Here is a 13544-nt window from a genome sequence, read left to right as displayed (position 1 = left end):
TCTATGTTTCATCTACCAAACTAGCAAAAGAAACTGTTTAATTTTATTTCAATGGTTTTGGGGGTACAGGTGCTTTCTATAGGAATAAGCTCTGTAGTACTGATTTCTGAGAGTTTGGTGCACCTATCACCTGAGCAGTGTACACTATACCCAGTGTGTGGTCTGTTATCTCTCACCCCTCTCCCAACCTTCCCTGCGAGTCCCCAAAGTCCATTATATCATGCTTATGCCTTTGCATTCTCATAGGTTAGCTCCCAAAAGAAACATTTTAATTGCTGATGAATGTGCAATAAACATCTCCCCATTTTCCCCACCCCCCAGACCCTGGCAATCATGATTCTACTCTCTGCTTCTATGAGTTCAACTTTTTTAGATTCGCCATATAAGTGAGGTCATAGAATATTAGTCTTTCTGTGTCTGGCTTATTTCACTTAATGTAACATCCTCCAGGTTTATCCATGTTGTCACAAATGTCAGGATTTCCTTCCTTTTTATGGGTAAGTATTCCATTGTCTTGTATTTACTACATTTTGTTTATCTCTTCACTCATTGACAGACACATTGTTTCTGTATCTTGACTATTGTGAGTAATCCTTTGGATATAAATGCAGAAGTGGAATTGCTGGATCGTATGATAGTTCTATTTTTAATTTTTTGAGGAACCTCCATACTATTTTTCCGTAATGGCTGTATCAATTTATATTCCCACCAGCAGTGTACAAGGGTTCCTGTTTCTCTACACCCTCAGCAACACTTGTTATTGCTTATCCTTTTTTTTTTTTTTTTTTTTAATAGAGACAGTCTTGCTGTGTTGCTTAGGCTGGTCTCAAACTTTTAGTGTCAAGCGGTCCTCCCACCTCAGCCTCCCAAAGTGCTGGAATTACAGGCATGAGCCACCCCGCCTGGCCATTTTTTCGATAATAGCCATTCTAACAGGTGTGAGGTGATATCTTATGGTTTTGACTTGCATTTTCATGATGATTAGTTATGTTGAGTTTGTTTTAATGTATCTGTTGGCTATTTTTATGTCTACTTTGGAAAACTGTCTATTCGCATCCTTTGCCCAATTTTTAATTGGGCAATTTGTTTTCTTGCTCTTGAGTTGTATGAGTTCCTTACGTATTTTGGATATTAACTTCTTACCAGATATATGGTTTGCAAATATTTTCTCCCATTGCATAGGTTACCCTTTCATTTTGTTGATTGTTTCCTTTGCTATGCAGAAGCTTTTTAGTTTGATGTAGTCCAACTTGTTTATTTTTGCTTCTGTTGCCTATACTTTGGGTGCATATCTGAAAAATCATTGCCAAGACCAATGTCAAGTGGCTTTCCCCTTATATTTTTTTCTAGGAGTTTTATAATTTCAGGTCTGATATTTAAGTCTTTAACCCATTTCAATATAATTTTTGTGGAGGGTGTAAAGTAAGGGTATAATTTTACCCTTTTGCAGGTAATCTACCTTAGATACCTAGTTTTTCCAACACTATTTATTGAAGAGACCATCCTTTACCTATTGTGTATTCTGGATGCCCATGTCAAAGATTAGTTGACCATATATGTGTGGGTTTATTTTTAAGCTCTGTATTCTTTTCCATTGGTCTCTGTCTGTTTTTATGCCAGTACTACACTGTTTTGATTAGAATAGCTCTGTAATATAATTTGAAAACAGGGAGTGTGATATCTCTAGCTTTGTTGTTGTTTCTCAAGATTGCCTTGATTGGCCAGGTGTGGTGGCTCACGCCTGTAATCCCAGCACTTTGGGAGGCTGAGGTGGGCAGATCATGAGGTCAGAAGATCGAGACCATCCTGGCTAACACAGTGAAACCGTGTCTCTACTAAAAATACAAAAAAATTAGCCAGGCATGGTGATGGGTGCCTGTAATCCTAGCTCCTCAGGAGGCTGAGGCAGGAGAATGGCATGAACCCGGGAGGCGGAACTTGCAGTGAGCCGAGATTGCGCCACTGCACTCCAGCCTGGGTAACAGAGCGAGACTCCATCTCAAAAAAAAAAAAAAAACAGATTGTCTTGATTATGTGAGGACTTTTGTGGTTCCATATGAATTTTGGGATTGTTTATTTCTATGAAAAAAATGCCATTGGAAGTTTGATAGAGATCATATTGAATCTAGACTGCTTTGGGGAGTATAGATATTTTAACAATACTAATTCTTCAATCTGTGAACATATCTTTATTTGTATCTTCATTTTCTTTCATCAATGTCTTATTGTTTTTAGCGTACAGATTTTTCACCTCCTTGGTTAAATTTATTCGTAATTATTGTATTGTTTTTGATGCTATTATAAATGAGATGTTTTCTTAATTTCTTTTTTAGGTAGTTTATTGTTAGTGTATAGAAATGCAACCAATTTTCATTTGTTGATTTTGTATCCTGCAACTTTGCTGAATTGGTTTGTTCTAATTTCTTTCCTTCTTTCTTTCCCTCTTTCTTTCTTTCTCTTTCTTTCTTTCTCCTTCCTTCCTTCCTTCCTTTTCAATCTCTTTCTCTCTCTCTCTCTCTTTCTTTTGAGACAGGGTCTCGCTCTGTCATCCAGACTAGAGTGCAGTAGCATAATCACAGCTCACTGCAGCTTTAACCTCCTGGGCTTAGGCAATCCTCCCACCTCAGCCTCTGAAGTAGCTGGGACTACAGGCCCACGCCACCACACTCGGCTAATTTTTTTATTTTTTGTAGAGACAGGTGCCGCTGTGTTGCCTAGGATGATCTCAAACTGCTAAGCTCAAGCAATCCTCCTGCGTCGACTTTCCAAAGCGCTGGAATTATGGGCGTGAGCCACTGTGCCCAGGTAGGTTTTCTATATATCAGATTATGTCATATGCAGAGATAATTTAACTTCTTTTCCGATTTGGATGACTTTTATTTCTTTTTCTTGCCTAATTACTCTGGTATATTCCTTCTTTAATTTGTTGAGAGTTTTTATCATGAAAGATGTTGAATATTATTAAATGCTTTTTCTTGCATCTACTGAATTGATCATATGATTTTTATACTTTGTTTAGTTAATGTGAAATATTGCATTAGTTGATTTGCCTATGTTGAACTATCCTTGCATCTCAGGAATAAATCCTACTTGATCTTAGTGTATGATACTTCTAATGTGGCATTGAATTTTGTTTGCTAATATTTTGTTGAGAATTTTTGCCTGTAGAGCCAGAAGTCAGGGATATTGGCCTATAATTTTCTTTTCTTTGTAGTTATCTTTATCTGGCTTTGATGCGAGGGTAATGCTGGCCACATAAAATGAGTTTGGAAGTGTTCCTTTCTCTTCAGTTTTAAATGCTTGGTAGAATTCACCCATGAAGCTATCTGGTCTGGGCTTTTCTTTTTTTTTCCTTTCCTTTCTTTTTTGTTTTTTACTAGCCCTGCCAAAGGAAGACCTCAAAAAATTAGCTAAAAAGTCAGAGTCTTTCCTCTCCATAGGAATCTTGAGTAAAAGGTGAAAAATTTATGTGACCTGAAAACAAGCCAGAATATTGCTGGGTTTTTCTCTATTGGGAAGTTTTTGGTTACTGGATCAATCTCCTTACTCATAATTGGTCTGTTCAGATTTTCTGTGTCTTTGTGATTCAGTCTTGGTAAATTGTATGTTTCTACAAATTAGAGTACTACCTTGAACTTAACAGATGTTCATTAAATATTTAATTGACTGATTCTTCTTGTCTCATAAGAATGATATAAGAAAATACATAGTGTTAATGTCATGTCAAGCCGTTAAAACGTTAAAGTTATAATGCGAGAAGTTACTTTGAATGGTTCAGCCCATGAGCAGGGTATTTTGTATAGCAGCAATAACTATTTGTTTATTTTTATTTTTTTAGGGACAGGGTCTTGCTATGTTGCCCAGGCTGGTGACAAATTCCTGGACACAAGTGATCCTCCTGCCTTGGCCTTCCAAAGTGCTGGGATTACAGTCATGAGCCACCACACCTGGCTCATTGTTTGTTATTGGTAACATATTAGATATCTATTGCTGCATAATGAATAACCCCAAAACATAGTGGCTTAAAACAATAAAAATCATTTATTATCTCTCACAATTTCTGTGAGTTGGGAATTCAAAAGTAGATCAGTTGGGCGGTTCTATGTCAGTCTCTTATAAAGTTTCAGTCAGATGTTGGCAAGGGCTGTAGTCATCTAAAGTCTGGTCTAGAGCTGGAGAATCCCCTTCCACAGTGGCTCTTTCACATTCTTGGCAGCTTGGCATGAGCTATTGGCCACATGGGGCTCTCCACAGGACGGCTTGAGTGGCCTCACAGCATGGTCACTGGCTTATCCTGGAGCAAGTGGTTCAGAGACCAAAGCAGGAGCTGTAATGCCTTTTATCACTTAGCCTCAGAATTCACACATCACCTCTGCCATATTCAGAGCCACCCTCGACTGAATTTGAGCAGGAGACTAGTGAAGCACCTGAATGCTAGGAAGCAAGCATCACTGGAGGTTATCCTAGAGGCTGGCTTCCACAGATGATGACATTTTCAGCATAGAGAATTATTTGTCTTCTAAAAATATGTAAGGATGGAAGCCTTAACTGTTCCTTCAGTAATATTTTATTACTCAAGAAACTGTTTCTTAATTTCTGGCAAAATCTCTCTTAAGTCTAGAAAAACAACTCTGCTCAAGACCATTGATTTGGTATTGCTCTTCAGAGGTCTTTGAAAATAACCCTCGTGACAATGCCAGTGAAAAGAACATTTTAGTTATAACAACCCATTTTGGGGACAAAAGGACTTTAAGAACAAAGCAAGGCATTCATTCTTTCATTTATTCAATAAACAATGGACTACATTTAAAATGTTTTTAGAGACGAGGTCTTGCTCTGTCACCCAGGCTGGAGCGCAGTGCTGTAATCATAGCTCACTGCAGCCTTGCTCCTGGGCTCAAGTGATCCTGATCCTGCTTCAGCCTCCTCTGTAGCTAGGACTACAGGCACATGTCATCGTGCCTGGCTGATTTTTAAATTTTATTTTTTAGAGCTAGGGTCTTGCTATGTTGCCCAGGCTTGTCTTAAACTCCTGGCCTCAAGCAGTCCTTCCACCTCAGCCTTCCAAAGTTCTGGGATTACAGGCATGAGCCACTGTACTGGCTTGGATGAAATTTCATTTGTGGCCAATATATACAAAGTAACATATTCCAAAAATGATTTTACAGTTTGTGATTATGCCAGTTAATTACTACCTAAAGTTGATATTATTTGGGCTTACTTCCCTTTTCCTGATCAATTTTCTGGATGTGACACTAACAGTAAAACTATCATTGATACAGCACTTACTATGTGCCAAGTACTTTATACATCTTTTAATATAGTATTTTTTTAGTCTTTGAGATGAGGTCTCACTATGATGCCCAGGCTGGTCTTGAACTCCTGAGCTCAAGCAGTCCTCCCGCCGTGGTGTCCCAAAGTGTTAGAATTACAGGCATGAGCCACCACGCCCGGCCAAGTGCTTTATATATGACTTATCTTCTTGTAAGTCTTCAAGGTAGGTGTACTTTTAACCACTTGATTATGAAGAAATGGGGGCTCCAAAAAATTAAGTAACTTGTCCAAATACACAGAACTAGTAACTAATAAGGCTAAGATGCAAACCAAGGTTTGTGTAGCTTTCCTCCGTAAACCTGGCTGCTGTTAGTGAGTTGTCCACACACACACAGGCCTCCCACCTGAGTAGTAAGAGATTTCCAATTGTTATTCAGGCAATGTCAAATTGTTTCTGCAGTTATCTTTCTTACTGTATCAACAGTGTGATTGAAAGATACTGTTTCAGGGAAAAGTCTTCTTTGGCTTACCAAGAATCAAATATTTGACACAGAACAAATGTTTTCATTTTTTTTTTTCCAGATCATTTGCCAAAAGTACCACACAATTAGCAATACATTATTACATTTTTTTCTTTTTTTTGAGATGGAGTTTCACTCTGTCACCCAGGCTGGATGCAGTGGCATGGTCTCGGCTCACTGCAACCTCTGTCTCCTGGGTTCAAGCAATTCTCCTGCTTCAACCTCCTGAGTAGCTGGGATTACAGGCATGCACTACCACGCCCAGCTAATTTTTGTATTTTTAGTAGAGACAGGGTTTCACCATGTTGGCCAGGCTGGTTACAAACTCCTGACGTCAAGTGATCCATGCACTCAGACTCCCAAAGTGCTGGGATTACAGGCGTTAGCCACCATGCCTGGCCAACATCTTACTTTCAACTAAATTACTTTTCCTTTCATTTGACAACACTCACACATAAACACACTCTTATTTACACTTAATTAGCTCTTCCCATTTTGTTTTTCTACATACCTAATTATAATGAGATTTTAAAATCAAGGTTAGGGAATTAGATAGAGCAATGGAGGAAGAAACTAATCCAAGCTTCAAGAGAGAAATAATATTTTAAATCTGTTCTCTAAATAACCATTGCCCAGTGTTGGTCTAAAGCCATACTGTCAGATATGGTAGCCACCAGCAACATGTGGCTATTTACATTTTAAATGAATTTAAAATGAAATAAAATTTTAAAAATGTACTTCCTCAGTTGTGCTAGTCACGTTTCAAACGTTCAGTAGCCTCCTGTGGCTAGTGACTGCCATATTGGACAGCACAGATACAGAAATTTTCATCATCACAAAACTTTCTATTGGAATATGCTAGAAAGAAACAATGTTATAAGAAAGACTTTCACAGATCAGATAAACCAAAATAAACTAAAATGAACAGCAAGATCCATGTGTTATCTTAAATCCTTTTTCACACTTTCATTCTTTTTGACAATGTATATATTTATGTTTTCTTTTTAAATTATATATGTATATACATTAAGTACTCAATAAATTTACCTATGATTATTTTGAATTTAGAAAGAAATGTATGTGTGTACCTATATATACAGATTTCTTTCTAAATACAAAATAATCATTTATAAATATATTGAATATTTCGTAAATTATAGGAGTTGTGCTAAGTGATTTACATGAATTGACTCATTTAATCCTTAGTACAATGCTGTGTTTATTGTGAAAAATTTGGAAGACATAAAGCATATATAGAAAAATTTGGAAAAATAAAGCATATAAAGAAAATAAAGCATATAGAAAAATAAAGCATATTAATCCCCAAACTAAGATAACCACTGTTGACATTTCTAGTGGATGCTGTGGTATGCTGCCCAGATCCCAAGATACAGCTACCAGGAATGTTGGCTGTTGCTGGCTCACAGTTTAATTCCTCTCTAAAATTGTCTTCAGTGAGGGAAACTGCCTCACCCAATATTCCCCTCCTTGGGTCAGCTCAAATCCAACGACTGGTCGGTCAGTTGTGGAGGTACAAAGGCATCAAGTCAATTGGCACAATCTGGGATATCCCAGCTTTAGAGTGTCCCATGAGACAAGTTAAAGCCTCTGTGGCAACTGCCCTGCAATTCACCCTCCCCCTCTGCCCAATCCTGCCCCTGCTTCCCTTAACAGGTGCTGTTCCTGAGCGTTCTCACCAGTAAATCACCTGCATACAAACCTCTGCTTCAGAGTCTGTTTCCTAAAAAACTCAACTGAAGTCAACATTTTTGGAATATAAGTTCCATTTTTTTCTTTTTGCATCTGTCCATTTAAAATTTTTAAATATGTATTTATTTTGCTCTAAAACATTTGAAATTTTCTTATTATTTTATATTAAATGTTTAGTTGATAATGCTTTATAGATAATTTAGCATGTAACTATCTGCAACAGTATTTTTTTTTCTAGATGGGATCTTGCTCTGTCGCCCAGGCTGGAGTGCAGTGGCATGATCTCAGCTCACCACAACCTCCAGGTTCAAGTAATTCTCATGCCTCGACCACATGAGTATGTGAGTAGCTGGGATTACAGGCATGCACCAGCACGCCCGGCTAATTTTTGTATTTTTAGTAGAGATGGGGTTTCGCCATGTTGCCCAGGCTGGTCTCAAACTCCTGGCCTCATGTGATCCGCCCTCCTCAGGCTCCCAAAGTGCTGGGATTACAGGTGTGAGCTACCACACCTGGCTCACAACACAATTTTTAACAGCCACCTGGGATTCATATGGCACGTGACACTCAGTCAATCTTGTATTGTTGGATATTTTGGTATTTCCTGGTTTTTCTGTGGCCAACCCTAAAACTTAGCAGAGAAGCACCCATTCCCAAATCGCTTCTCACTAACCTACCTCTGCAATATCTAGGAATATTTAGTTTTGTAGCCTCACTTACAAGTTCCAGCCATTGAGAAATAAGCTCAAGTTTTGTGAGAGTTGAGGGGGAAGTTCCAGGAAACATTTTGCCTTCCAGATAAAATGGGACAGCCAAAGCTGGTATCATCTCTTAACTATTTCTTCTTGGTAAGGAATGAGATGTTCAGAGCTATCGTACCCCTTTTTCATCCATGAGAGAAAAGAAATTAGATACTTGGCTTTGACAAAATCACTGAACATTTAAACCAATGCTAGCAACCGCCTATCTCTGGATTTCTTGATATGATGAGTAAACTAAGTATTTTTTTAATCTACTGTGTTTGGCAGCTTAAATGTCACTATTCCTTACATTCATAATTTGAAGTATGCAGTGATAAACATCATTGTATGTAAGTACTTGAATAGCAACAACTTAACATAAAAGTCAGGGAATTAGGACCCTACATTTTCAGCATATTTTCTGCTTGAACTTGTGCAGCTCTGTCCCTAACCTTCTCTCCCATTTTATTTTTCTTGTGGGAACCAGAAAAATAATGCACATAAGGCTTTCTGAAATTTTCTGTTTCCATAAGCAATCTTGAATAAATAATTTTATCCAAGGATAAATCTCAACAGGCATAAGAATTTTGACAGTGAGGCAATCAGTCATTTTCCATAAATTTTTTTAGGCTTTTAAAAATCTCGTCAATATTGACAAGCCAACCTATTCAGCTTCTCCAGTTGTGTACTTCGAAAAGGCAGTAGTGGTTGGAAGAGGAAATAGACCTTTTGTAAGTCAGAACCTTATCTCTTCAAATAGGATGTTTTAGCAAATGCACCATTCCGTAGTGTTCATATCCACTTGTACAGAATCGTCAAGGTTTTTCTGGAACAAGTTTTGTGTGAACTGAGTTGCATTCTAGACCAAGCCTTGGATTAACTCTCCATGTACTTCCTTGGAATCATTCAGGTCTCCAGGGTTGGGATGTTTTATTTCCTCAGCATAAGCATGAAGCATCAAAGAAACTGAACTGACTACCATTTGAAGCAAAAAGAAACAATAGTGAATTGAAAAATATTTATTGAAATTGTTTGATTTCAGCGTTCTAGTGGCAGACACTTAATAATGCAAATCTGAATCTAATGAGTCCACCTCCATATCTCCCACTTACCCAGTCTTGAGGCTGCTTCTAATTCTACAGCCCCAGAAACCTTGAGTTGGCTGGTTCTGGCTCAAAGCAAAGATATGGGAATGCTTTTGGATATTGTAGAGGATCAGAATATCCAAATCTGAAGTATCCAAGACAGATGTTTTGACTCATTACCACTAGTGTCTTTGGGACAGAAGACAGCTCCAGACCTGGCCAGACTGCCAGCAGTTTGCTCCAGACTAGACTTTCATTCATGGGCAAAGATTAAAACTGGACTAGCACAATCAACAGAGTGAAAAGCAACCTACAGAAGGGGAGAAAATATTTGCAGATTCTGTATCTGATAAGAGCTCAATAGCTAGAATATAAAAATAACTCTTGCAGCTCAACAAAAAGAGCCCTAATTTTAAAATGAGCAGAAGACTTGAATAGACTTTTATGTAAAGAAGATATACAAATGGCCAACAAGCATATGAGAACATAGATACTCAAGATTACTAATCATTAGGGAAATGCAAATCAAAACTACAATTAGGTACTGCCTCACATCTATTAGGCTAGTCAAAAAAAAAAAAAAAAAAAACAGGTGTTGGCATGGATGTGGAGAAATTGGAACCTTCATGCACTGTTGGTAGGAATGTAAAATGGTGCAGCTGTTGTGGAAAAAAATGTAGAGGTTCCTCAAAAAATTAAAAATAGAACCACCAGCAATTCTACTTCTGGATAATTATCTAAAAGAATTGAAAGCAAGATCTTGAAGAGAGGTTCCTACACCCATGTTCATAACAGCATTATTTGCAATAGCCAAGAGGTGGAAGCAGCCCAAATGTCCATCAAGGAAGGAATGAATGAAGAAAAATGTTACATACATACAGTGGAATATTATTCAGCCTTAAAAGGGAGGAAATCCTGTTATATACTGCATGTGTGAACCTTGAGGATATTATGCTGAGTGAAATAAGCCGGTCACAAAAAGACATATATTACGTCACTTATATGTAGTAACTAGAGTAGTCAAATTAATAGAAACAGAGTTGAATGATGGTTACCAGGGACTGGCTGGAAGGGGAAAATGGGGAGTTGTTTAATGGATGTAGAGTTTCAGTTTTACACAATGAAAAGGTTCTGGAGATCTGCTGCACAGCTGTGTGAATATGCATAACATTACTGAACTGTAGTGTTTTTTACCATAATAAAGTAATTTTTTTAATGAACTAGGCATCAAAGTTGGGTAGGCAAGGGACCGTTTATTTACCTGAATTCTGTTGCCTCCTCTCATCAACTGTTGATCCCACCCCAGGATTTGTTGTGTGTCTTAGTATGGTAACATCATTAAACATATCTTAAACATTTTTTTCTTTTTTCTTTTTTTTTTTTTTTTGAGGCAGGGTCTCACTCTGTCACCCAGGCTGGAGTGCAGTGCTGTGATCTCGGCTCAGTGCTACCTCCACCTCCCAGGTTCAAGTGATTCTCCTGCCTCAGACTCCCAAGTAGCTGGGACTACAGGTGCATGCCACCACGCCCGGCTAATTTTTGTGTTTTTTAAGTAGAGACAGGGTTTCATCATGTTGGCCAGGATGGTCTTGAACTCTTAACCTCAAGTTATCTGCCCGCCTCGGCCTCCCAAAGTGCTGGGATTACAGGAGTGAGCCACTGCACCTGGCCTCATTAAAAATATCTTGTTTTTAAAAATATGAGCTATTTTCCTTCAGTATTTTAATTCTTTGACATTTCATCATGTTCTTTCACATCTCATCAACACTCTATCAAGGGTCAGCAAACTATAGCTCATGGGCTAAATCTGGCTTGCAGGGTTTGAGAATGGTTTTTTTATTTTTAAAGGGTTATTTTAAAAGAAGAGGAAGAAGAGGAGGAGGAAGGAAGAAAAGGAGGAAGGAGGAGAAGAAATCATATGTGGCTCACAAAACTTAAAATATTTACACTCCTGGCTCTTTGCAGGAAAAGTTTGCTAGTTTGCTGACCCCTGAAAACTATATATCACATTTTGCATTTTTTGTATTCTGCTGGTGTATTAGGTGTAAGAAAAAGAACCACTCAAACTATCTTCAGCAAAAATGAATTTAATGCAGGGTATCAGGAGCTTATAAAATCATTGGAAAGTCTAAAGGAATGGTCACTTAGCAGGCCTCCAGAAATGATTCCTAGAGCAAGTCTGCTGGATGGTCTACTGAGGAGCTGCCATCTCTGCAATAATCAGAAAGGCAGGCAGGCAGAGACCTCCAGTGGAGTGTCGAGTTCAAAGACATACTGCTGTACCTGTGATCCAAGGATCAAGAGACCACTGCTGCCCCTGCTACTTCCTCCAAACAGGCACAGGGGTAGGACCTAGACACTGAAATACTGCTGCAGAAATACCCAATGTGTCTACAACTAGTTTTCCAGCAGAAACAAAACATAACTGTAGCCTAGGATCCACCTTCCAAGTGTATCTAATTGGCAGAAGCATAACTCTACCTGCAGGACATGAGGGAAATGTGTCTTTTCCTTCTTTAACCTCTGTATTCAAAGAAAGCACACTAGAAGATTGGAATGGCTGAGAGCCAGAGCCAGTCCAGAGTACTCACCACAGCAGGTTTGTTGCTTTAGGCTATATTCAACTCTTCTCATCTTTGGACAACTCCTTATTCTTTCATTTGAGGAAATTTCCCTGACACTTCCTTACTGTTAGTGGATTAGATGCCCTTTCATAACCTTCCATAGCTCTCAGCCCTAGCTCTGCAATGTGTACATCACTCCATGTCATAATGGCCTAATTTCTTGCTGCTGCTTCCACTAGACTATCTCTTTGCAGAAACTCAAGTCTTATTCATCACTGTGTAGGTAGTTGGTGTGTATTTGTTGTGGATGATAAATAGTTTATATATTATAACATCCAAAATAGCATTTCTTCTCTTACTTTCTTTGTTCCACATGACTGTGTACTGATACCTGTATACAGTGAAAACTCAGTAAATGTTGTTAACTGACTGGCTTCCTTTTTTGTCAGCTCAAAGAGAAGTTCCATCAATATGCTATATGTGTGTCTTTGTTTGACTCCCTGTGTACATAGGTCAGCTGTTCACAATGGAACAGCTAATATTTGAACGGTTTCAACATGCTAGGTGATATTTGAAGCACTTTATACATACTATCTAATTAAATCCTCACAATTATCCTGTGAAGTTGATATTTTTATTCTCATTTTATAAATAAAGAAACTGGGACTTAAGTAGCTTGTCCACAGTTACACAATAAGTGACAGAACTGGGACTCACATCGAGGTCTGGCTAAGACCAAAATTTGTACTCTTAACCATGATAATGATGATGATTGTGATAATGATGACAGCTAATAGTTCCAGACTTGGTTCTAGGCATTTTACATGTATTATCTCAAGCTACATATTGCCTTGCCTGGAATTGATGCTTAATAGTTGTTACATGTGATAAGATAAACAAAGCTCTTGATAACTATGATGTATTTCTGGCTCTGCCACTAATTTACTTTGTGACCTCAGGTAAACTACTAACTCTGTGAGCTCCAGTTTTCTCCTCTGCAAAACAGAGAATGATCTTTACAATACTTCTAGTCCAAAAATTCCAGAACTCTATGAATAAATTCTACTTAGTTTTTCATTCCATCATTATTACTTCTATGTGAAAAGATCTTAGCTTCTAAATTCTAAGCTCCTATAGGATCCCAATTTTGTTTTACGGTTTTCTTCCGTGGTACCTGGTCTGGTGCTCTGCACAGTACATAACAGGCTCATGGTAAGTATGTATAAAGATATATAGATACAGATTGAAATTTGTCCAAGGGGAAATATCCATCCTCACAAGAATCTGTGCTTGTTGTCATTTAGTGTATTCCTTTGGGGGTGACATTCAAATGTAATTTAGGGCTGCCACAGAGAAATCAGCACTCAGAACCTTGAGAAACCTTTTCTCTTTCTGTAGTCACAGGTAGGAGTCTTATCCTTAAAGCAGAGCTGTGATCACTGCCCAAGCAGCTACTCTTAGGGCTGAATGCAGATTTCTTTCGTGCTGAGTGCAGGTAAAAAGGTCTTGGCCTGTGGATAATGGCAGACATAGGAAGGAGTGTTCTAGAGGGTACTGGCCCCCTATCTCTCTCTCTTTTTCCACCCCACCCCCCCATCTCTTAATAGGGGAATCAGAGAATCCCAGATCATTTCATAGCTTTCGCAGATT

The 13544-nt window shown here is 38.3% G+C and overlaps 1 protein-coding gene and 1 non-coding gene across 2 annotated transcripts in view; both read right to left on the bottom strand.

The window, feature by feature from the left end:
• Positions 1-12891, bottom strand: part of KICS2 (KICSTOR subunit 2) — a 45817-nt gene extending 32926 nt beyond the window's left edge. Inside the window, exon 1 of the mRNA XM_063786400.1 lies at positions 11922-12891. Coding sequence (XP_063642470.1) covers positions 11922-11964 — 43 coding nt within the window. The 5' untranslated portion in view covers positions 11965-12891. The remainder of the gene's footprint in view (positions 1-11921) is intronic.
• On the bottom strand, positions 3379-3494 carry LOC112205205 (U5 spliceosomal RNA). The gene has a single exon (XR_002939042.1). It is a non-coding gene; the product is annotated as a U5 spliceosomal RNA (small nuclear RNA).
• Positions 12892-13544: the final 653 nt, after the last annotated feature.

This window comes from Pan troglodytes, chromosome 10, assembly GCF_028858775.2.
Source record: "Pan troglodytes isolate AG18354 chromosome 10, NHGRI_mPanTro3-v2.0_pri, whole genome shotgun sequence".
Classification (NCBI taxonomy): Eukaryota; Metazoa; Chordata; class Mammalia; order Primates; family Hominidae; genus Pan; species Pan troglodytes.
This window is presented reverse-complemented; position numbering and strand designations above follow the sequence as displayed.